The sequence below is a fragment of the Macaca nemestrina genome, chromosome 10 (genome assembly GCF_043159975.1).
Source record: "Macaca nemestrina isolate mMacNem1 chromosome 10, mMacNem.hap1, whole genome shotgun sequence".
In the NCBI taxonomy this organism is placed as follows: domain Eukaryota; kingdom Metazoa; phylum Chordata; class Mammalia; order Primates; family Cercopithecidae; genus Macaca; species Macaca nemestrina.
In genome coordinates, this window is record NC_092134.1 from 132841116 (window position 1) to 132867280 (window position 26165).

Genomic DNA, 26165 nt, shown 5'->3' on the forward strand with positions numbered 1-26165 from the left:
GACCCTTTTGCATTATAGTAGTGTTTGGAATATAATTAACAATATAGTTTGGAATATAATTAACAATATATTAATAGTTAATATAATTATATATTAATTATATATTTATATATAATAATATAATTATATATTAATATAAATTATATAAATTATATTTATAAATATTTATATAATTATATAAATATATAATATATAATTAATATAATTATATATAATTAATATAATTAATTAACTATTAATTAAGTAATTATTTTTCATTTGGCATTGTGCCTACTTACATGTCTTTATATAGTCCCCAAGGGTAGTTTGGGGGGCAGTAAATAAACAATCCTAAAATGCGAGGACTGTGACTTTTAAAGAAAAATGTAAAATATATCCCAGTTAAAGCATTCTATTTGTATTAAATTATATGCTAAAATTAGAGGCCTCACCATTTTCATTGATCTCAATTTTCTGTTGCCCATGAAGAACGATTACACCTTTTGAAATCACCTAGGAAAATGAAAATATAATGATAAAGTTTAGAGAACGGAAACGAAATTTCATTTAATTATAAACGAATGTGATTTACCTCCTTTTCTTGTCTGAGCAATACTATTGACATGTTTACTAGTAAACTCAGGTTACCAGTAAGCAAGCATATGGCTCTAATAGCTACATTCAAGAGAATTTAGGAGTCACAGATAAACTTGCTATAAAGCAATTTAATGTTCCACATTCCAAAACCGTTTTCTAAGACCAATGAAACAACTTTTTATTCATATTTGTAAATGCTGAATTACATCTAAATTTATTTACTTTAGTGAAACAAAGTTATACAAAGCATTAAGAGGCTCCCAGTGCTTTGTTTGGTTTTCTGAAAGGGGTGTTTGATATGCAAGGTATAAGCAAGGCCTGTTCATCCATCTCCACCCAAAATTTAAAGAAAAGAAAATAAAGTAGCAAGTTGGGGGTGCTCCAGAAAAAAGCTTCTCTCACTTCACCTTTATCAGCAACTGTGTGCAAATTTGCATCAGCAGACTTTTATTATGATCTCTAAAGTGCAAAGGCTGGAGACTTGAAATCTAGTACAAATTCCTTGAATTTTTAAATTACAATTTTAGAATATTATGTTAAAAGAGGCGGAGACTTGCAGATAATTTAAAGCTTCCATAAGATCTTGCAGCTTGAAATTGCTGGAGTTGGTACTCCTGGTCCGTTTAATATTTCACTGAATATTAAAATTGCTTTAAATCTCTGAAGTGCCAAGTTTGGGTTATTAGTTCATAAAAAAAGAACTAAGCCTCAACTAGCTGGAAGATATCGTTTTGGGAACTAGAACATTTGCAAAGAGGCATAAAGCTGAAAGTTTAATGAGCCTGAGAGGTCTTAGCACTGTTGGCTATATTAACTCATTGACTTCTCAAAACAGAAAGACAGCTGTTGTAACAGATGAGTAAACTGGAGGCACACAGAGGCACTGATATTTGTCAGGCCACACAATTAAGAAAAAAGCTTAAAAGCCTGAGTATCAAATTAATTATTGAAAGCCTGAGAATCAAATTAATTCAGCCTCTATCCATTCATTCTAAAATATTATATTGGGGGTTTTCTCTGTGATGTACACCCTGCTAGGCAGAATTAAAGTCCACCCAGCCTATTATGAAAGAATATGTAGGAGAAGACTTGAATTGTCTAGGAGATTAGACAGTTTGATTTAAGCCAGGAGATGCATGCTGAGGAGGAATCAGCTCGGAAAATGAGGTGCAGGCAGGTTGGGAGCTGTGGTAGCAAATGGGAACAAAGATTGTTATGGGCAGAAGGAAAAACCTGTGGGAGGCTTCTGAGCCAGAAAAGCACATGGCTTGTCCAAGAAAATGAAAGCCCTCTGTGTCTGCAATGAAGAAGGCCGAAGTGTAGAAAGATGCAAAATGAAGCTGGTGAGCTTCACAGGTGCAGACCAGATACAGTCTTGCAGGCAAAAGAAAGGAGTCTGGTATTTGTTTTAATAGAAATAGGCAGTCATTAACTGTATTCGATTAGGAGAGTGAAATAATCCTAATTGCTTTTGAAAAAAAACACTCTAGATTTCCAGACGGAGGGAGGAAGGTACGAGGGAGCGAGGAAGAAAAAGGCTGTTAGGAGACTCATTTAAAATGGAAATGAAGTCAAGTAATTATCAGATCAGAGAGGGGCAAACCTAAGCTATTTCAAGAGGGAAGCTGATAACAAGTAAATCAATTCACACCACAGACCTGCAAAATGGCTCAGCTCTGGACTGATCTGCAAAATGGCTCAGCTCTGCATTGGGAAGTATTGGACATTAAGACGAGCAGAGGTGTGGCCAGAAAAGAAGACGGCAAAAGTCAGGGGCATGTGGGCGTGTCTTTATAAAAACTAGTTAAGAGGTTTAGCTTCTCACTCCAAGGATGCTTGGTATTTCCCACACCCCAGTATGGCAATATTATTGTTGACATGTTGAAGAATTTCTGTACCAGTTGATAAAGAGCCACTTCTTTGAGCTCCCCAGAGTCCCCTCCTTGCTTCCCTAGAACCTCTCCTCCACAACCAGCTCCTCCCACTCCCACCACTTTGCCTCCAGTCTAAATGAGCCATGCTTGGCTTAGCCAAGGGCTTCAGTGGAATTTGGATTCATACCTTTTCTGATGGTTTGGTGTCCATACCTTGCTGGCTTGAAATATTTTAATGTTTGTGGAAATGATGAAGGAAAGAAAAATGCGAGAGATAATATAATGAAAAAGTGATAGAAATTGGTGATGCAGTAAATAGCATGAAAAAAAGAAGTATCAAAAGATTATTCCAGAATTCTAAGTTTGAAAAATGTGAGAAATCACGTGGTACTACTTTCACTCTTCATGTAGATAGCCTCAAACACCTTTAGTTCTCAGAATAATACACTTCAGACATCTTTGACCTGTTATATTATTTCCTAAAATAAACTTAAATGTGTTTCTCATATCCTCTAATCATCCAGAAAACTCCTATTCATCCTAAAAAACCCTACTTAGGCATATTCTCTTTATGTATTTTTCCTTAAAAATATGTATATACATATAAATGTAAACGTATAGGTATATATCTTTTTCCTAAACTAGTGGTTGTCAAATTTTAATGTGCTTCAAAATCACCTGGAGGACAAGATTTCTAACTTATTCCCAGAATTTTCTTTTCTTTTCTTTTTCATTTTGGAGATGGAGTCTTGCTCTGTCGCCCAGGCTGGAGTGCAGTGGCACGATCTTGGCTCACTGCAAGCTCCGCCTAACAGGTTCACGCCATTCTCCTGCCTCAGCCTCCGGAGTAGCTGGGACTATAGGCGCCCGCCACCACGCCCGGCTAATTTCTTTTTGTATTTTTTAGTAGAGACGGGGTTTCACCGTGTTAGCCAAGGTGGTCTCGATCTCCTGACCTCGTGATCCATCCACCTCGGCCTCCCAAAGTGTTGGGATTACAGGCGTGAGCCACCGCACCCAGCCACTTGAATTCCCAGAATTTCTAACTTATTCCCAGGTGGTGCTGATACTGCTACTCTAGGAAATACACTCTGGTAATCACTGTTCTAAACTCTAGCTAGAGTTAATCATCATTCATTTTTCTGTAACACCTTAGCGGCCATACATGTTTCATTTGTTACACTTACGTAATTCTAATTTATGTTTTGTCCCCAGTTATACTTTTTCTATTTTTTCTATTGTTACAATTGCTAATGTAGTACCTGGAATATGAAAAAGATTTAATAAGTGTTGGCCGATTGAGTTAATTCATGTTTCATTAATTTTACATCATCTTCATAAATCTCAGTGAAGTATCATGCATCCATTTAGACAGTGTAAAATATTCCATAATAGCAATATATTAAAATCAAACTAATATTTAATATCTTTTGTGTGCCAGAAGTTGGGCAAAGGGTTTATATGTATTATTAAATAATTATCTTGATGATTAGACAATATATTACCAAATTAGACAATATATTACAAAAAATTAACATTCACTAGAGGTTTAAGTGACTTTCAAAAAGTAACACAAAGCTAGTATGTATCAGAACTAAGATTTGATCCCAGCTAAGTCCAAATAGAAATGGGTAACTCTGAAGAAAGGGCCTGAGAATGACAGAGTGCATACGGGTTGTGGTGGCATGGCCTTTTCCCTCCTTTCTTAAAAAGAGATACCAGTTATATAAGTTTTATCATTTATGTTTACTTTGAGCTTCCTCGTGGCATATAGGTACAGGGATTTCATTAGGTTCAAAGAAGTTTTAAAGAAAAGAAACAAATTTGGTTGTGGAAGAATATTTTCAGTTCATACCAAATAATTGAAGTTTGCTGTGTAGGTTTTGTCTTCAAAGTCTTCCATATTGAGAATGTAGTGCACTAGCACCCTCTTCTGCTGGTTGCATCTCAGTTCTTCCATCTCTTGGACAATCTTTAGGAAGCTGTTAGTCTTGGAGTAAAATCGGTATGCAAAGTACTGGGGCTGAGGGTATTGAGGCAACACCCAGCCATGAGCCTTGCAATTTTCATTGGCCTTATAGGCTGCCTAGACAAAAAATCAAATTTATGGGTATTTTAGGATAAAGAGAAAGGATGAGTGAAAGAGTATTTGATAAGATGGTTTATCGTCATGCTGCTTTATCTCTACAAGAACATTTTATAGCCATTCTACCTTAAGTCTAAGCCAATTCCCCATTTTCTGGTTATACTCTAGAGCGAGCACTATGGTTTCTACAACTTAGTCTATTCAAGTCCTAATTAAATAATATTACATGAAATATTTTACTGTATTCTTTACTATAATTAACTTTTGCTAGAATGTAGATTACTATATCTCCCTCACTATAATATGAAGAACCTGTGAGTGCAAAAGTTTACCTTGCTACTGATAACATAATATGAAGTTTTGCTGAAAGATGGGAAATTTTTTTTTTTTTTTTTTTTTTTTGGAGACAGAGTCTCGCTCTGTCGCCCAGGCTGGAGTGCAGTGGCGCGATCTTGGCTCACTGCAAGCTCCGCCTCCCGGGTTCACGCCATTCTCCTGCCTCAGCCTCCCGAGTAGCTGGGACTACAGGTGCCCGACACCACGCCCGGCTAATTTTTTGTATCTTTAGTAGAGACAGGGTTTCACCGTGTTAGCCAGGATGGTCTCAATCTCCTGACCCCGTGATCCGCCCGCCTTGGCCTCCAAAAGTGCTGGGATTACAGGCGTGAGCCACCGCGCCCGGACGGGAAAGTTTTTATGAAATACAGCAAGGAGTTTACTCTGACCATACTAATTTACCATTCTCAACACAAAAAGTCTGAGGAGTCCTTTAAAAATATCTAAGAAAGATTGATATATAATTATTACAGATAGTAGTTTACTTCTCTCTTGAATATATCCAGAGAAATTCTCTACATTATTCCAAGGTAATACATTACAGGACTTCTCAAGTATTTCCTTCTATAAAAACACAATTCTCTTTCTATTTCCGTAATAAAAGTGAAGCGTTGCCTATTTTCAGCTAATTCTCCTTTATACAATTTAATATGTATGGTATCCGTCCTTTTCCCAGGACTCTTAAAATATTTTTTAATCTGCTTTTCATAGGTCTATATTCTTAATATTTAACCATTTTCGGTACTCTAGATTCATACCGAGATGTATCTTTTCATTTCTGTTCCATAAATATAATCTCGCATAGACCTAAACCTTAGCAAGCCAGTGCAGTGTTTTTGTTTGCTTGTTTGTTTTTGTTTTACTTGCCTTTGGTTTAACTTACTTTCAAAGTGATATTTGGGTATGTAAACGTAGATGTGTCCAAGAAAAACTGAGCGATGCCATTTGCATCTGTGGTGTAGTTGCCCACAACGTTGTCCTTCAGATGCAACTGGACAACTTCATTTGGGATCGGAGAGTTGTCTGGATTAAGCAATTTAATCTGTACAGGAGGAAGAAAATACATTTCTGAAGCAGGTAGTAAATTTGGGAATCCATGTTGACGGCATTTGCCAAGGTTCTATCATGGGGACTCCCGCTCTCCCTGGTGTGTATGCACTTCCTGGGAGGCTCATCTACTCCTGCTGAGTGTACGACATGCACCATTAATACACTAAAGAGCCTAAACTCTGTTTCTCCTGCCCACAAAGATCTCTGAAAACTCAGGCCCATATCATTAACTACCCTGAATATTTTTTATAATAAAAATGCTACAGAAACCCTCAAATTGGAATGATTTATTACTGTGCCCACACTTCCCTTTTTTCTCTTTCTCTTATTTATCTCAGTGAATACCTCAACCATTCACTTAGTTACTAAAGTCAAATATCTAGAGACATCCTAGACTTATTTTCTTTTTCCTATGATTTTCAATTGTTGATAAAATATTTTCAATTGTATCTTTTTAACATTTTCTGTTTCCAACTGATCACATTCGTTCCTGTTGCTATTCCTTATATCAATTTCTTATCTTTTATCCCTCATACATCTTCTATTTTTTCTTTCTAGTCTCTCTCTCCTGTATTGCTTTTGCTTGTTCTTTCTCTATACTGGCATCAAACCAAATTTTCTAAAATGCAAAATTTAGCATCATCCTCCCTAAAACATTGTAGTGACTGCTCTGATAGGCCATGGTTATTCACTAGAAATCTCTTTTTAATTCTCTTACTAGTACAGGCAATGATTGCTTTAAAAAGTCCCTTCTGAAATTGTATTATATATAGTAGATACAATGCCTGCATCAGTATCTATGCCAGTTTGAAGCCTTTAAAGGCAACCTTCTTAGCAACATCTAAGGCCACAATAGCCAGACAAAAACTGTCTGAGACATCCTTTTTTTAGCTCAGTCAGTTTCTGCAAAACCACTTCTGCTTTGAGCCTTTCATCTTATTTCTGCCACTTATCATTTTCCTGCTGGTCCAAGCAAACACAATCCTTTTTTCTTGCTCAGCATCTGTAGACCGATGCCTCATTTGCACCATCTACACAGATTTTGAATGTAGTTTCATCTCATAGCTTGATCTTGTAAGAAAAATTCAACTTGTCTCAGCAATCCATAGGCCACAGACACATGACACCTTGCCTTTAGGATCACACAGAGTTTCGCTCTAATTTTAGTACACCTAGACTAGAAAGATCCTTTGAGTCCCTTCTCGTCACAGGAAGATGAACAAGCCATATGATTTCTGGGCACTTTCCTTTCTTTCTTTGTCCCCAAACCCAAATAGTGCCCAAGTGATGACACCAGGCCCATTATCAACTGCTGGGGCCAGGCATGCAGCACTTCATTAGCAGATGTTTCTTGTGGCAGAGGTATTTGTCATATGTCCTGCAATTTTAAACAGCATCATTTCAGCCATCCACAGATGCTGCTACTCTATCTTGTAAAGGAATTCCCTTGTTAGCTCTCTGCCTTGCCCAGCTTCCTATGTTCAAATATGTTACTCTTGGAGTCATGCCTCTGAAGTCTTGAACTTTGTAGGGGATATTTAAAAAGCAGATAGTACCTCTATTCTGGCAATAAAGCTTACCCTTCCAAAGTGCTCCCTAGTAATACTGAGCCACGTGTTTGATGACCCTTATGACACAACACATGGCCAGATAAACCATTTTTAATTTCCACTAATGCAGCTACTATAGTGACTCACTCTATCACAGGGAAACCAATCCCTTTTCCAAAAGTAGAACAGGAATGACTTGTTTCTCCTGGCACATCTCCTGGAAGTGATCAGAACATTCACCACTGTGAAATGGCCAAAAATCCGAAAGATACCACTTTATACAACCATGGTTTTGAACTAAAACATTTTATTCTTTGAGACTCACATCTGTTTATAGCTGCCATTGGTCTCCCTAAAACGATCAAGGAAATAAGAGCTCTTATATTTAGAGTTTTCAAGAACTGATTCCTTCAAATGCTAATGAAGAGGGTGTGTCCAGGCAGGACACTGTGCCTGCATGACAATATATTAATAACAGACTACATTGTCCACGGGGATGCCTGATTCATGTAGGTACCACCTATCCCCTACCACTCTGATAAATTATTACAAACCTCAGCTGGCTTTCCCAGCTCTCTATAGGAAAAGATATCTTGGAGTTCTTGATTATAGGATAATACGATACCTTGAAGTGTTAAAAAGCTTTGAGAGGGAATGGGAAGGAGCTGGGCCTTAATGACTAGGCTAGGGCTTAAGTTCACACACACACACACACACACACACACACAGACACACACCTCTCAACCACGTCTTATGCTAGAGAAGACAGAAATAAAACCCCTGAGTTAATCTGGAGCATGATTGACTGGCAGATTTTAGGGGATTATTGCTAATTTTTTGGATGGGATAATAGGATTTAGGTAATCTTTTTAAAAACATCTCAAATAACCCTTCATTGAGAGTCACTATTCTAAGAGTGGCAAAATTCTAATTTATCACTTTTTAACTTATTAGCCAATACATTTTACCATTTGGCAATGTCTGCAAACACTTTGTGCTATCACAAATAGGAAGGGGATGGTGCTACTAGCCGTTTAGTAGGTAGAGACCTGGGATGTTGCTAAACTCTAACCATACACAGGGTAGCCCGCACAGCAAAGTATTATCTGGCCCAAAATTTCCGTTGTGCCAAGGCTAAGAAAGAATGGGTCAGACAAACAATGCATCTAAATAATTATTGTCAATGTCTGCTAACATCTCAGTAAGAGAGGAAGAGTGCTTTCTGTGAAAAGTACATGACACTACCTATATTATATTCTTGCCTACTGTACCCACCAAAAATGAACTTGAATCTGATCAAGCTTCTGAACCTCTCTACTGGTTTATAGGAAACACAGGGGACTGAAAGTAGTTGCTTCTGGGGAAGTATTCACGAAATGAAGGGATTAGAGGGGAGAGGTGCTCATTGTTCTTCGTATTTGAATTTATAGTGTTATTTTTCTTGCTAATATATGTGTTGTCTGCAATTTAAAAATTACTTATGTTCTTTCCCCGTCGTGGTAGCTTTGATAGCGCATAATGGCGGCAATCACGTCTGCAGGGGTGCCGGCGATCTTGTCGGAAAAGCAAGAGTTTTATCAGCTTCTGAAGAACCTCATCAATCCAAGCTGTATGGTGGGGAGGCAAGAAGAGGAAATCTACGAAAATATCCCAGGATCCTCATCCAAGGGTGAGGGCTGCAGCCTGTACTACACTTGGACAGATGGCTACAGATTTTGCACCTAATTTCCGAAAGAAATTTCATGAAATGGTGGTTACAGCTCTGTTACCTACCATGGAAAATCAAGGTAATCAGCGTGTGTAATCACATGCAGCTTCTGCTCTTACTATTTTTATTGAAGATGCCCCAAATCATTCCCAGTTCTGTATTTGGACAGTATGGTGAAAAATCTACATTCTATCTTGGTGATTAAACTTCAAGAGTTGATTCAGAATGGAACTAAGTTGGCCCTGGAATAACTTGGGGCAACCATTGCATCGGTTGCAGATACAATCGAAGAAAATTTTTTCCCATGTTATGATATATTCATGCCCTCACTAAAGCACATCGTTGCGCTTGCTGTTCAGAAGGAACTCAAGCTTCTGAGAGGAAAACTATTGAGTGCATTGGCCATATTGGTCTTGCTGTTGGGAAGAAAAAATTTATGCAAGATGCATCAAATGTGATGCAGCTGTTGTTGAAGACACAATCAGACTTAAATAATATGGAAGATAATGGCCGTCAGACCTCTTACATGGTTTCAGCATGGGATAGAATGTGTCAGATTCTTGGAAAAGATTTTCAACAGTTCCTTCCACTGGTTATCGAGCCTCTTATTAAGACTGCTTCAGCTAAACCTGGTATTGCTCTCTTAGACACACAGGATGTGGAGAATATGAGTGATGATGATGGCTGGCAATATGTAAATCTTGGAGACCAACAGCGTTTTGGAATTAAAACTTCAGGACTTGAAGCAAAAGCAACTGCTAGCCAGAGGTTTGTTTACTCTGCTAAGGAGTTAAGGGAAGGGTTTGTGGACTATACAGAACAAGTTGTGAAGCTGATGCTTCCTTTACTGAAATGTATTTCCACAACAATATTCGAGTGACAGCAGCAGAGTCCGTGCCTTTTCTCCTGGAATGGTGCAAGAATTTGTGGCTACAGTATCTTGCACAGATGTGGCAATTCATATGTAACCCCTTAATCAAGGCTATTGGTACTGAAACAGATACATACGTGCTCTCAGAAATAATGAATTATTTTGCAAAGTTCATTGAAGTTATGGGAGATGGTTGCTTTAATGATGAATACTTGGAAGAACTGGGAGGCATACTGAGAGCAAAATTTGAAGGGCACTTTAAAAACCAAGAATTGCGACAGGTGAAAAGACAGGAAGAAAACTATGATCAAAAGGCTGAAATGTCTCTGTAAGATGAGGATGAATCTGATGTTTAGATTCTGACCAAAGTATCAGATATCTTGCACACATTATTTAGTACTTAAAGGAAAAGACTTTACCATGATTTGAACAACGACTTCCATGAATTGTAAATCTAATTTGTTCAAGTAGGCCATGGCTAGACAGACAGTGTGGATTCTGCGCATTTGATGACATCATAGAGCACTGCAGTCCAACTTCATTTAAAAATATAGAATATTTTCAGTGACCAATGCTACTAAATATGCGAGATAACAACTCCAAAGTCAGGCAAGCTGCTGCTTATGGCCTGAGTGTCATGGCATAATTTGTTGGAGATGATTATCGTTCTTTATGTTCACAAGCTGTTCCACTGCTGGTAAAAGTTATTAAGTGTGCAAATTCCAAAACCAAAAGAAATGTCATTGCTACAGAGAACTGTATCTTCGCAATAGGGAGGATTTTGACGTTTAAGCCTAACTGTGTAAATGTAGATGAAGGTCTTCCACACTGGTTATCATGGCTTCCACTGCATGAAGATAAAGAGGAAGCTATTCAGACTTTGAGTTTCCTCTGTAACCTAATTGAAAGTAACCACCCAGTTGTAATTGGTCCAAGTAATTCCAATCTTCCCAAAATAATCAAGAGTAATTGCAGAAGAAAAAAATTAATGGGACTATTAACTATGAAGATCCCTGTGCCAAACGCCTAGCTGATGTCATGCGTCAGGTACAGACTCCTGAAGATTTATGGTTGGAATGTGTATCCCAACTTGATGATGAGCAGCAGGAAGCCTTACAGGAGTTGCTAAATTTTGCTTGAAGCACTTTAATATGACTTGAATATTATCTACCATAAAAGTAACTACAAATAAGTGTTGTGAATGGATTTTATTATAAATCAGTGAATCAGTGAACTGTTTTCTCTCTGCTAAGCTGTTTATAGTTCTTCCCCATGTTTCCCCAGAATTAGTCAATGTTCTTCCTCTGTTTATCTTGCATGTTTTATCTCCTAAACACAGACCTTGGTGATAACCTTTGCTTTAGGCTGTCTTACAATGTTTGTCACCTTTCCCCTAGTTGATGTGAAGTACATAAATTGTTGCTATGTGTTTGAAGTATTATTGATGCTAGCCAAGCAGTATACTTGATGGGAAAATGTCAGGCTATCACAATATGCTAAGAGCTCATGAAAATAAGACAGAATTTCCAGGACAAACATCTTTGGAATTGTGAGTGAAGGATATAGTGGCAGGCTTGTCCCTCCTTGATCAATACTCTTGATATTTGTGGTGATGGGAGGATGCTGGAACTAGAAGAGAGTTTTGAGATATTGCAGAGGATGTGGAATGTATATAAACTTTTTCATAATGTACTCCTGGGAACTGGGTGGGATATACCCGTATTCTAGTTCCCAAGGTGTCCGACTGAGAGTTAGAGAACTTTTAAATTTCCTTAGCCAGACTGGTCTCTATTTTTTTAAGTTATCCAGGACTCCAAGAACCATAGTCACTGAAAATGGAGTCCTGATTCATCTAACATTGGTAGCATGTAACAGTGTTTGACAAATAGTAAAGTAATCAATATTCTTGGGAGTCAGTGTTGTATGTTTCAGCGGAGTATTATTTTGTATATGTATGCCATTTCCCCCCTGCAAAGCAGTTCAACAAAAAGAGAAGCTCTGATTATAGGGCTTAAATTGATTTATATTTTGAAGAATTTCCTAATAGATTCTACAATAGCACTGAAGAGCATTCTATTGTAAAAGTCAGAGGAAAGCAAATGTAATTTTCTTTGAACATGAAAAAGAAAGCAACTTTGAGAGTGGTCATTTAGCAGTAGATGTGCATTATTATGAGAAAACAGTTCCATACATTCAGGGTTAATTATATTAATTGGAATGTCAGTCTTTAATGTCTAGCTTATTGTAGGGTAGAAAAGAGCTTTCTACTCAACTAATGATTAATCATTGATCCAAAACTTAAAAACATCTATCATTTCCTGGGGCTATTGTGAGTACTGTATATGTATTTAGCAAATGTTTAAGACCTAGTAAGTGCTCAATAAATTGTAGCTGTTACTGCAAAATAAAAAATTACTTTAAAAAAAATATTCCACCATAATCACACATCGTAGAGAAGAAAACTTAAAACTCAAGTAATTCTTAGGTAAAAATAAAAATAAAAATAATGAAATCATCGAAAATGATTTTAATTGAACTTGAAAATTGTTAAGATGGTAAATTTGATATGTGCATTTTTTCATAATTTAAAAAATAAAAATAGTATAGAAAAACACCTGTGAGGGGGAAAGTAGTATTTAGGGAAAATTGTATAAATTTGAAAACATGGAAGTTTAACATAAGTATTTATAACAAGATGCTAGGGAAAAAAAACCAAAAGATGTAGAAGAAAAAATATAATAAAAATAAATGATGAAATGAAAATCAATTAAAACAACATTAAAAATGAAGATAATTAACAAATTCAAAATCTAATGGGAAAAAAACACAAGCACAACTAGTAATAAAAAAGGGGAAATAAATTATGATAGATTTATTTTTTCAAATCATAAGTGAACATATTTTTATGCTCTCTATTTTAAAACCTAAATTTAATAAGAAATAGCTAGATATAGAAACTAACACGTTATAGAAAATTCTTAGTAAACTAAAAAAGGAAAATTTTTTGACTTGATAAAGTATATCTCACAAAATTCTACAGTTACTTAGTAGGTTTATGGATTAAATTTTAAAAAGCATTCCCCAAAATATGCAAAATACAACCAGGAAGTCTACTATCATCTCTAATATTCAATTTGGAGATCTTTGGCAGTCGAATAAAACAAACAAACTAATAACAAAAACCTCAGAAGATTAAGTTGAGAAAGGAAGCTAAAATATAACACTTTCACACAAAATGCTCTTTACACAGAAAATACTTTTAAATAGCACAGAAAAGATACAGGAGACAAATGGGAAGCCAAGAAATCATCTTGGGTAACAACAACATAAGAGGGAGGAAATGTAGAATTCTCAAGTCTAGATAAAATTATTTTATATTCAGAAAAAATTTTATATTCTTTGAATGTATAATATTTCTCAGTTTTATATATTTAGCAATAGAACATGGAAATATATAAAGCAAAAATTACAAAGCAAAGAGAAAGGTTAGAAAAAATTATGGTAACATTATCCACCACTATTCAGTAAGTGAACATGTATCAAATGTATCTATTTGCCAAAGCTGTATTTCAATCTAAATTTGTTCATTAAATGACTTTTACTGAAATTTGTTTCAACAAGTCCTTTAGGTGATACTGATGCCAGTTTGAGAACTACTGCTCTGTAAGATGTAAGCCAGGCTACCCACTTTTGTATTTCTTTTTTAGTGTTCTTGTGTCAACCTAAATATTACTTCCTCAGGGAAACTTTCCATGATCATTTAGTCCAGATTTTAGCAAACTTCTTTCGTAAAGCACCATGGTCTTGGTCTCTTATTTTTTTTTATTTTTTTAAATAATCTTTAAAAAATGTTAAAAACCACTCATTGTTCCCTGGTTGTACAAGGCAGGCCTCTGTTGGGTTTGCCTACAGGCCGTGGTTTGCCAATTCCTGATGCAGGGTAGTGAAATGGTCAGTATTTCACTGACATAGCACCTATCACAACTACAATAAAGAATTATTTATAAAATTATCTGTTTAATGTTTATCTCTGTTACACTATCAACTCCATAAAAGCAGTGATAATAGTGCCTCTCTACATCACCATTTTATTCCTAATACTGATGTAGACCATATAATTTATTGTCCAAACTTGGACATTTTGAGAGTGAAGTGGGATACTATTAACAGTTACAACTTGACAAAAAACATATACATCAGGACAGAACTGTGAAAATCAACAGTGTAGGTCACCCTACAGTGCTTACCACAGAGATTCCTACGTAGTAATTTCTTAGGGAATAGCTGTTGGAAGATTAATAGATAAATGAAGGAACAAATGAATGAATGAATACGGTATGTAAAAAAATGATTGATTCTCTTACCTGACCAAAATAAGGGAGTCCCTGTTTGTAGGACATATCCATATTCTCAAAACTAATCTTCACCACTGATGAGTCGATGTATACGTACTTGGAGCCTGTAAGCTGTACACCTGCAGTCAATTGATATTATTGAGAAAATGTCACTTCCAAAAACAGCCAAACAGAGTTTCCGAAAATAAAACACAAAAGCTCACCATTCCTTCTAATAGTTTCCCTTCCCTTTCCTAAGCAGTTTTAATATATAGGTTCTTCTTCAGATGTCTTTTATAAAGAAAGTTAATCAAGATGGCACAAAATGCTTCTACCAACTGGTGTTACTGCTTTTCATAAAATACTCAATTCACTTACCATTCCTTCATGATGGATTGGTAAATGTTGATTTCTCATTATTCCTAAGTAATTAACAACATTTCTTTTACTCTCTGCTTGCCTAAAACATATGCTTTAATTTATTAATAGTAAGAATTATATGTATATCATTAAAAATGGTAATGCTTAAAGAAGCAAATACAAATTACTAAACATCAGATATCCCCAAGACAACCAAAATTAACATTTTAGGCTTTTTCCTACAAGCTCAATTTACCTTTATATTTACCATTTATATTAATATGTTTGAGATTATGTGTGTGTATATGTGTACATGTACACATACACTCAATATGTGCAAATGTATATGTGGTTTTACATGTTTTTATCATTATGTTATAAGGTTTTGGCAAAAATCTTATAAAAACTTATATTTTAATGGCCACATAATTCTCATAAAAATATAGACATATGTTATCATTTAGTAAGCCCTTTCTCCCTTCCTCCTTTTCTTTTTCTCTCTCTCTCTTCCCTCCCTCCCTCCCTCCCTCCCTCCCTCCCTCCCTTCCTTCCTTCCTTCCTTCCTTCCTTCCTTCCTTCCTTCCTTCCTTCCTTCCTTCCTTCTCTCCTTCCTTTCTCCCTTTCTTTCTTTCTTTTCTTTCTTTTTCTTTATTTTCTTTCACTTTCTGTTGCCCAGGCTGGAGTGTAGTGGTGCAATCATGGCTCACTACAGCCCCAACCTCCTGGGCTCAAGTGATCCTCCCACCTCAGCCCCTGAGTAGCTGGGACTATAGCTACATGACACAACACCCAGCTAATTTTGTATGTTTTGTAGAGACGGGGTCTCACCGTGTTGCCTAGGATGGTCTCAAACTCCTAGGCTCAAACAATTCTCCTGCCTCAGCCTCTCCAAGTGCTGGGGTTATGGGTGTGAGTCACTGTGCCTGGCTATTATTTTATTATTTATTTAGTTCAGTATGACAAATATATTTAATTATCAATTAAACATTTGTTTAATACTTGAATTTCCTCTGAATGTGACAGAAACCTCTAAAACTTTGAATACTGATATAAGTACATTAGCAATTTAATACTTCATGAACAGAAATTTTGCTGAAATATCAGTTATATATGCATAAGTTTAAAAAGACTATATTAACAGAAAGAAAGTGGTCAGCACAGAGAAAAGTATTTCAAGGAATAACACTTAGCATTCTGTGCTTAAGGGGGAAGGGTTATTAGGTCCAGGAGACACAAATTAGTCATTAGAAATATTTTTGACCTGGCCCATTTGTTCATGCCTGTAATCCCTGCACTTTGGGAGGCAGAGGTGGGTGGATCACCTGAGGTCAGGAGTTTGAGACTAGCCTGGCCAACATGATGAAATCCCATCTTTACTAAAAATACAAAAAATTAGTCGGTGGTGGTAGTGGGCACCTGTAATCCCAGCTACTCAGGAGGCTGAGGCGGAAGAATTGCTTGAACCTGGTAGACAGAGGTTGCAGTGAGCTGAGATTGTGGCAGTGCACTCCAAACTGGGCAACAAGAGTGAAACTCCATCTTGAAGGAAAGAAAGAAAGAGAGAAAGAAAGAGAAAGAAAGACAGAGAGAGAGAGGGAGGGAGGGAGGGAGGGAGGGAGGGAGGGAGGGAGGGAGGAAGGAAGGAAGGAAGGAAGGAAGGAAGGAAGGAAGGAAGGAAGGAAGGAAGGAAGGAAGGGAAGGAGGGAAGGAAGGAAGGAAGGAAGGAAGGAAGGGAAGGAAGGAAGATTTTCCTGGTTATGAGATAAAGATATTTCACTGGATTTATTTTCAGAGGCTTAGTAAAATATTCTCCCCATACTATTTTACTTCCCGTGTTTGAATTCTCTGCTCACCAAACAAATTTTATCATCAACAACTACATGTCCCAATTATATTTATCGGTGGAATCATTAAGGAAAAGGGATATGCTTATATCTAAAACCAAATACTCTATATCTAAAACCTAATACTTTATATCTAAATCCTAATACTTTATATCTAAAACCAAAACCAAAAACTAAATCCATAAACCGGCATTCTTACTTCCATTGTACTCTTATTTGAACTTAATACTTGACCATCCATCAACAGGTGTGTAAAAAGTTTGGTTGATATATGAAACATTCAGAATTCAAATCATATGAACCCAGTGAAAAGCCCTCGGGGAAAAAATGACTATATTAACATTGTGTAGTTGGCAACCAGGTAACAATTCGAATGAGACAGTGATATCCATTGGGATCTGATTTCTTAGAGAGCATTACCTGTTCCATCTTCTGTAACAAGAGCATGCACTTCAAGGAAACTCCAGTATCCTTCCCGATTTAACTCAAAAGCTTCTGTGTTAATAAACTTGGAGACACAGCCATCTTTCCCTAGCTGAAAAGAACAATAAAAGAAAAGTTAAATTTTAAAAGAAGACTGTAAGAAATAGCTATAATAGGGAAAATGTGTAACCTCACTGAAGCAACTTCAAGAATATTGTATTACCCAAGTTTCAATTTTATAAAATAATCCATTGTACTTCTATAATTATATTTTCAGTTCATGTATTTATGGATTTACCTATAACTACCTTTGAATTTTTAATAAATATTAACTCTTACAATATTGTGTTTTAAAAATCTCTTCATGGTGACATTATTTTGTCAATATACAAGATAATAAACACATCCATCACTAGTCACATGTATTCACACATGATAGATCTTTTAGGAAATTCCTCCTTTGTCAGTTTGGAAAAGTTGATTCTTCTCTTTAGTGGTTAAGAACCCTGACTGATAGGGTTCCCATCTGGAGCTCCTATATACACTTATTTCCAGTGAGGATAGATTGAGAGGAAAATAATTATACATCTAACACTCTCGAATACACAGAAACATCATCATATCTCCTTGACTAAATCCACAAAGTAAAAAACAAAGACAGGACATATGTTCCCAGAAAATTGATAAGGTGTAGATTTTGATATGAAACCAAATCCATTTTTAATTAAGAATTGAAATTTACTACTCAGTTTCTGATACTATAATTTGCTTTTTGTCAGTCAATAGAAAATGAAAATTAGCATGACATAAGAGGAATATAAAATTTACAATTAGGAATAGAAATATAGAATAGAAGTATGTATTTTTAACTGTAAAAAGGGAAACAAGAAGAAAGGAAGGTAAATGGAAGGTGAGGATAAAAGGTTAATGCAAACTTATTTATAATTTTGCAGATATACCTCTTACCTGAATGGTAAAATTTTTACAGAGTGAACTGATAGGACGACCACATGAATGATAAGCAGTAGATTCTCTGCACACACTAAGTTGGACCTTCCCGTCCACAGGCTCACCATAGGTATATCTAATGGAATAATATAGCAACAATACAATTATAGAGGTCAAGGTCATTTTAAATCTGTATAAGGTTTTGAAACTTTTATTTAGTAGCTGAAACCAGCACTGTAACAACATTTAAATAGCTAGTTACCATAAATTTTATTTTCTAGAGGAAATCTAAAACAATGGTACTGACTAAAATTGAGTTGAATGCTTTAGGCAAAGATGTATTTTAAATAAAAAGGTTGAAATAGACATGTAGAAGTCATATATCTAAGTCACTAAAATACAATGTAAACAAAAAAACTAATAGTAAAGGGAAAAATACATCAGTCATTATTTAATTAAAAATAGTATTTTTTACATACTGAGCAATGGAGTATTAAAAAACAAAAAATAAAATAAAAATAACATTTTGCTTTTTAGTTTTTTGTTTTTAAACTGCTATAATGAGCATATTTTTATGGTTTTTTACTTTTAAAATGTAAATTATATTTGTTTATTTTTTATAAATGTCATTTTAAGACATGAGATTTTGGGGTCATTTCCTTCTTTTTTTTGTTTTGTTTTGGAAAGGAAGAAGAAAACTGTTTATTTTTATTTTTTTTTAAATTATGCTTTAAGTGCTGGGATACATGTGCAGAATGTGCAGGTTTGTTACATAGGTATACACGTGCCATGGTGGTTTGCTGCACCCATCAACCCGTCATCTACATTAGGTATTTCTCTTAATGCTGTCCCTCCCCTTGTCCCTCAACCTCTGACAGGCCCCAGTGTGTGATGTTCCCCTCCCTGTGCCTATATGTTCTCAGTGTTCAACTCCCACTTATGAGTGAGAACATGTGGTGTTTGGTTTTCTGTGATAGTTTGCAGAGAATGATGGTTTCCAGTTTCATCCATGTCCCTGCAAAGCACATGAAATCATTCTTTTTTATGGCTGCATAGTATTCCATGGTGTATATGTGCCACATTTTCTTTATCCAGTCTAGCATTGATGGGCATTTGGGTTGGTTCCAAGTCTTTGCTATTGTGAATAGTGCTGCAATAAATGTACGTGTGCAGGTGTCCTTATATTAGAATGATTTATAATCCTTTGGGTGTATACCCAGTAATGCTGGGTCAAATGGTATTTCTGGTTCTAGATTCTTGAGGAATGGCCACACTGTCTTCCACAGTGGTTGAACTAATTTACACTCCCACCAATGCTTTTACACAAAGCACTCCTATTTCTCCACATCCTCTCCAGCATCTGTTGTTTCCTGACTTTTTAATGATCACCATTTTAACTGACATGAGATGGTATCTCATTGTGGTTTTGATTTGGATTTCTCTAATGACCAGTGATGATGAGCTTTTTCTCATATGTTTGTTGGCCATATAAATGTCTTCTTTTAAGTGTCTGCTCATGTCCTTTGCCCACTTTTTGATGTGGTTATTTGCTTTTTCTTGTAAATTTGTTTAAGTTCCTTATAGATTCTGGATATTAGCCTTTTGTCAGATGGATAGATTGCAAAATTTTTCTCCCATTCTGTAGGTTGCCTGTTCACTCTGATGATAGTTTCTTTTGCTGTACAGAAGTTCTTTAGTTTAATTAGATCCCATTTGTCAATTTTGGCTTTTGTTGCAATTGCTTTTGATGTTTTAGTCATAAAGTCTTTGCACATGCCTATGTCCTGAATGGTATTGCCTAGGTTTTGTTCCAGGGTTTTTATGGTTTTAGGTCTTACATTTAAGTCTTTAATCCATCTTGAGTTAATTTTTGTATAAGATGTAAGGAAGGGGTCCAGTTTCAGTTTTCTGCATGTGGCTAGCCAGTTTTCCCAACACCATTTATTAAATAGAGAATCCTTTCTCCATTGCTTGTTTTCATCAGGTTTGTCAAAGATCAAATTGTTGCAGATGTGTGGTGTTATTTCTAAGGCCACTGCTCTGTTCCGTTGGTCTACATATCTGTTCTGGTACCAGTACCATGCTGTTTTGGTTACTGTAGTCTTGTAGTGTAGTTTGAAGTCAGGAAGCATGATGCGTGAGGCCTCTAGCTTTGTTTTTATTCGTTTTTTTTTTTTTTTTTTTGACAGAGTCTCACTCTGTTGCCAGGCTGGAGTGCAGTGGTGCAGTTTCAGCTCACTGCAAACTCCACCTCCCAGGTTTAAACAATTCTCCTGCCTCAGCCTCCCAAGTAGCTGGGACTACAGGCACATGCCACCATGCCAGGCTAATTTTTGTATTTTTAGTAGAGACAGGGTTTCCCCATGTTGGCCAGGATAATCTCAAATTCTTGACATCAGGTGATCCACCCACCTCAGCCTCCCAAAGTACTGGGATTAAAGGTGCAAGCCGCCATGCCTGACCCTCCAACTTTGGTTTTTTGTTTGTTTGTTTGTTTGTTTTGCTTAGGATTGTCTTGACCATATGACTCTTTTTTGGTTCCATATAAAATTTAAAGTAGTTTTTTTCTAATTCTGTGAAGAAAGTCAATGTTAGTTTGATGGGAATAGCATTGTATCTATAAGTTACTTTGTGCAGTATGGCCACTTTCACAATGTTGATTCTTCCTATCCATCAGCATGGAATGTCTTTCCATTTGTTTGTGTCCTCTCTTATTTCCTTCAGCAGTGGTTTGTAGTTCTCCTTGAAGAGGTCCTTTGCATCCCTTGTAAGTTGTATTCCTAAGTATTTTATTCTTTTTGTAGAAATTGTGAATGGTAGTTTGCTCATGATTTGGCTCTCTATTTGTCTATTATTGGTGTATAGGAATGCTTGTGATTTTTGCACATTGATTTTGTATCCTGAGACTTTGCTGAAGTTGCTTATCAGCTTAAGGAGTTTTTGGGTTGAGATGATGGGGTTTTCTAAATATACAGTCATATCTTCTGCAAACAGAGACAATTTGACTTCCTCCCTTCTTATATGAATACGCTTTCTTTCTCTTGCCTGATCGCCCTGGCCAGAGCTTCCAATACTATGTTGAATAGAAGTGGCAAAAGAGGGCATCCTTGTCTTGTGCCAGTTTTTAAAAGGAATGCTTTTAGCTTTTGCCCATTCAGTGTGATTTTGGCTGTGGGTTTGTCAGAAATAGCTCTTATTATTTTGAGATATGTTCCATCAATACCTAGTATATAGAGAGTTTTTAGCATGAAGGAGTGTTGAATTTTATCAAAGGCCTTTTTTGCATCTATTGAGATAAATCATGTGGTTTTTGTCATTGGTTCTGTTTATGTGATGGATTGCGTTTATTGATTTGCATATGTTGAACCAGCCTTGACTCCCAGGGATGAAGTTGACTTGATCATGGTGGATAAGCTTTTTGATGTGCTGCTGGATTCTGTTTGCCAGTATTTTATTGAGGATTTTTGCATCGATGTTCATCAGGGATATTGGCCTGAGATTTTCTTTTTGGGTGTGTGTCTCTGCCAGTTTTCGGTATCGGGATGATGCTGGCCTCATAAAATGAGTTAAGGAGGAGTCCCTCTTTTTCTATTGTTTGGAATAGTTTCAGAAGGAATGGTACCAGCTCTTCTTTGAACCTCTCATAGAATTCAGCTGTGAATCTGTCTGGTCCCGAATTTTTTTGGTTGGTAGGCTATTAATTACTGCCTCAAATTCAGAACTTGTTATTGGTCTATTCAGGGATTCAACTTCTTCCTGGTTTAGTCTTGAGAGGGTGTATGTATCCAAGAATTTATCCATTTCTTCTAGATTTTCTAGTTTATTTGCATAGAGGTGCTTATAGTATTCTCTGATGGTAGTTTGTATTTCTGTGGGAGGAGTGGTGATATCCCCTTTATCATTTTTTATTGCATCTATTTGATTCTTCTCTCTTTTCTTCTTTATTAGTCATGCTAGCAGTCTATTTTGTTGATTTTTTCAAAAAACCAGCTCCTGGATTCATTGATTTTTTGAAGGGTTTTTCATATCTCTATCTCCTTCAGTTCTGCTCTGATCTTAGTTATTTCTTGTCGTCTGCTAGCCTTTGAATGTGTTTGCTCTTGCTTCTCTAGTTCTTTTAATTGTATGTTAGGGTGTTGATTTTAGATCTTTCCCACTTTTGCCTGTGGGAATTTAGTGCAATAAATTTCCCTCTAAACACTCATTTAGCTGTGTTCCAGAGATTCTGGTACGTTGTGTCTTTGTTCTCAGTGGTTTCAAAGAACTTCTTTATTTCTGTCTTAATTTCGTTGGGTACCCAGTAGTCATTCAGGAGCAGGTTGTTCAGTTTCCATGCAGCTGTGTGGTTTTGAGTGAGATTCTTAATCCTGAGCTCCAATTTGATTGCACTGTGGTCTGATAGACTGTTTGTCATGATTTCCATTCTTTTGCATTTGCTGAGGAATGCTTTACTTCCAATCATGTGGCCAATTTTAGAATAAGTGTGATGTGGTGCTGACGAGAATGTATATTCTGTTGATTTGGGCTGGAGAGTTCTGTAGATGTCTATTAGGTTCACTTGGTCCAGAGCTGATTTCAAGTCCTGAATATCCTTGTTAATTTTCTGTCTCGTTAATCTGTCTAATATTGACAGTGGGGTGTTAAAGTCTCCTGCTATTATTGTGTGGGAGTCTAAGTCTCTTTGTAGGTCTTTAAGAACTTGCTTTATGAATCTGGATGCTCCTGTATTGGGTGCATATATATTCAGGATAGTTGGCTCTTCTTGTTGCATTGATCTCGTTACCATTATATAATGCCCTTCTTTGTCTTTTTTGATCTTTGTTGGTTTAAAGTCTGTTTTATCAGAGACTAGGATTGCAAACCCTGCTTTTTTTTTCTTTCCATTTGCTTGGTAAATCTTCCTCCTTCCCTTTATTTTGAGACTATGGGTGTCTTTGCACCTGAGATAGGTCACCTGAATACAGCACTCCGATGGGTCTTGACTCGTCATCCAATTTGCCAGTGTGTCTTTTAATTGGGGGCACTTAGTCCATTTACATTAAAGGTTAATATTGTTATGTGTGAATTTGATCCTGTCATTATGATTGATGCCAGCTGGTTATTTGCCCATTAGTTGATGCAGTTTCTTCATAGTGTTGATGGTCTTTACATTTTGGTTTGTTTTTGCAGTGGCTGGTACCGGTTGTTCCTTTCTATGTTTAGTGCTTCTTTCAGGAGCTCTTGTAAGGCAAGCCTGGTGGTAACAAAATCCCTCAGCATTTGCTTGTCTGTAAAGGATTTTATTTCTCCTTCACTTATGAAGCTCAGTTTGGCTGGATATGAATTTCTGGGTTAAAAATTCTTTCCTTTAAGAATGTTGAATATTGGCCCCCACTCTCTTCTGGCTTGCAGGGTTTCTGCAGAGAGATCCACTGTTAGTTTGATGAGCTTCCCTTTGGGGTTAACCGGACCTTTCTCTCTGGCTGCCCTTAACATTTTTTCCTTCATTTCAACCTTGGTGAATCTGACGATTATGTGTCTTGGAGTTGCTCTTCTCAAGGAGTATCTGTGTGGTGTTCTCTGCGTTTCCTAAATTTGAATGTTGGCCTGTCCTGCTATGTTGGGGAAGTTCTCCTGGATAATATCCTGAAGTCTGTTTTCCAACTTGGTTCCACTCTCCCCATCACTTTCAGGTACACCAATCAAACGTAGGTTTGGTCTTTTCACATAGTCCCATATTTCTTGGAGGCTTTGCTCATTCCTTTTCATTCTTTTTTCTCTAATCTTGTCTTCAAGCTTTATTTCATTAAGTTGATCTTCAATCTCTGATATCCTTTCTTCCATTTGATCAATTTGGCTATTGATACTTGTGTATGCTTCATGAAGTTTTCATGCTGTGTTTTTCAGCTCCAATAGGTCATTTCTGTTTTCTAAACTGGTTATTCTAGTTAGCAATTCTTCTAACCTTTTATCAAGGTTCTTATCTTCCCTGCATTGGGTTAGAACATGCTCCTTTAGCTCGGAGGAGTTTGTTATTACCCACCTTCCGAAGCCTACTTCTGTCAGTTCATCAAACTCATTCTCCGTCCAGTTTTGTTCCCTTGCTGGCGAGGAGTTGTGATACCTAGGCAAACAGGGTTTGGAGTGGACCCCCAGCAAACTCCAGCAGACCTGCAGAAGAGGGGCCTGTTACAAGGAGTTTCTGTCCTCTTGAAGCTGTCTACATGAAATTAATAATTCTGTGACAATTTAAATAGACAGTCTTCCATGTGAGCTGCCTTTTGATTTTGAGGTTTGGAGAGATGTCCAAAAAATAAGAAAATCTTGCTTTTTCCCCTCTCCTCTTTAGACGAGGCATTCTGCTTTATGGAATTTTCAGCCTTTTTGTGCTGGTTTTTCCTCATTTTCATGGATTTCCTTCCTTCCTTCCCTCCCTCTCTCTCTCTCTCTCTTTCTTCTTTCACACAGTTTTGCTCTTGTTGCCCAGGCTGGAGTACAATGGCAATCTCGGCTCACTGCAACCTCCGCCTCCCAGATTCAAGCAATTCTCCTGTCTCAGCTTCCCGAGTAGCTGGGATTACATGTGTGTGCCACCACACCCAGATAATTTTGTATTTTTAGTAGTAACAGGGTTTCTCCATGTTTGTCAGGCTGGTCTCAAACTCCCGACCTCAGGTTATCCACCTGCCTCCGTCTTCCAAAGTGCTGGGATTACAGACATGAGCCACCACTCCTGGCTATCTTTGTGGATTTATCTACCTTTGGTCTTTGCTGTTGGTGACCGTTAGATGGAATTTTTGTGTGGTTGTCCTTTTTGTTGACGTTGATGCTGATGTTATTGCTTTCTGTTTGTTGGTTTTCCTTCTTACAGTCAGGCCCCTCTTCTGCAGGTCTGCTGGAGTTTGCTGGGGATCCACTCCAGACCCTGTTTGCCTGGGTATCACCAGCAGAGGCTGCAGAACAGCAAAAATTGCTGCCTGCTCCTTTCTCTGGAAGCTTTGTCCCAGAGGGGCACCCACCAGATGCCAGCCGGAGTTCTCCTGTATGAGGTGTCTGTCGACCCCTGCTGGGAGGTGTCTTCCTGTCAGGAGGCATGGGTCCCTGATGCACTTGAGGAGTCTGTCCCTTAGCAGAACTTGAGCACTGTGCTGGGAGATCCGCTGCTCTCTTCAGAGCCAGCAGGCAGGAACATTTAAGTCTGCTGAAGCTGCTCCCGCAGCTGCTTCTTCCCCCAGGTACATGGGAGTTTTATCTATAAGCCCCTGACTGAGGCTGCTTCCTTTCTTTCAGAGATGCTGTGCCCAGAGAGGAGGAATCTAGAGAGGTAGTTTGGCTACAGCAGCTTTGCAGCTCCACAGTGGGCTCCAATTATATTTATTTTTAATTACATGGAAGTACACAAATATTTGTTCATTGTTAAAAAATTTAAATAGGTAGAAAGAGCAAAGAACAAAATTGCTTGTAAGGAATGACAGTAGATTCCTCTGGGCTGCATTTTATGACAATTTCTCAATTTCATCTTCCAAATTATTAATTCTCTCTTCAGCATCATCCATCCTTCTAGTTAGCCTTTCTACACTTATATTTTTAAATTAATAATATGCTTAATTCCAAGGTCTTTAATTATTTTTAAAGTTACACTATTGACTCGTATCTGAGTATATAAATTTTACTTATTTCTAAATTTTTTTCAGATTGATGTTCAACAGTTTTCTCAGGTATATATTGCTATTTTGTTTTATTTGTTTAATACCTTGATTTCAAGTCTTTAGACTCTTCAACCATTTAGTAATTCATGCTTATGTTTTGGGATTCCCAGCTGGCTTGTCCTAGAGTGCTTTATTTCAATTATGCAATACTTCTCCAGTAAAAATGACACAGGAGCCAACACACAGCCACTGTGATAGGGAAGTCCCTAAATATTTGGGCTTTGGGGATTTCTGTTACTCAGGGGATTTTCCAGCAATGCTGGCAATTCCCTGCCTCTACGATCCAACTACAATGAGACATTTCAGTCTCTGCCTTTTCTGTATTCTCCCACTCCAACTCTGGAGGTGAAGCACAAGGTAGTGACAACAAAAAGGTAGCTATGTTTCTTGACTCTTACAGACTTCCAGCCTAAAGTAGACACAGGAAGGAGAACAGGTAAAGCTTTCACCTTAAAGTTTGGCATGGAATTTTAGATTACTGCAATGAAGCTCTCCTAATAACTAGAAATTACCAGGT

At 37.0% G+C, this 26165-nt stretch overlaps 2 protein-coding genes across 7 annotated transcripts in view; one reads left to right on the forward strand and one right to left on the reverse strand.

Annotated features, from left to right (window-relative positions):
- The window catches only part of LOC105499896 (ovostatin-like), a 163849-nt gene that overhangs the window by 43323 nt on the left and 94361 nt on the right, over nucleotides 1-26165 (reverse strand). For 5 of the 6 annotated variants that reach the window (XM_071072231.1, XM_011772756.3, XM_011772758.2 and 2 more), the window contains 7 exons: nucleotides 17979-18096; nucleotides 17010-17124; nucleotides 14416-14525; nucleotides 5756-5914; nucleotides 4306-4536; nucleotides 2638-2667; nucleotides 432-492 (listed from right to left, as the gene is read on the reverse strand). In XM_071072231.1, the coding sequence (XP_070928332.1) occupies nucleotides 432-492; nucleotides 2638-2667; nucleotides 4306-4536; nucleotides 5756-5914; nucleotides 14416-14525; nucleotides 17010-17124; nucleotides 17979-18096 (824 nt within the window). The remainder of the gene's footprint in view (nucleotides 1-431; nucleotides 493-2637; nucleotides 2668-4305; nucleotides 4537-5755; nucleotides 5915-14415; nucleotides 14526-17009; nucleotides 17125-17978; nucleotides 18097-26165) is intronic. The other variant, XM_071072228.1, reaches the window with a different exon arrangement.
- Nucleotides 8991-9219, forward strand: LOC105499895 (ran-binding protein 6-like). Its single transcript, XM_071072234.1, has one exon. The coding sequence runs from the start codon at nucleotides 8991-8993 to the stop codon at nucleotides 9195-9197; it is 207 nt and encodes a 68-aa protein (XP_070928335.1). The 3' UTR covers nucleotides 9198-9219.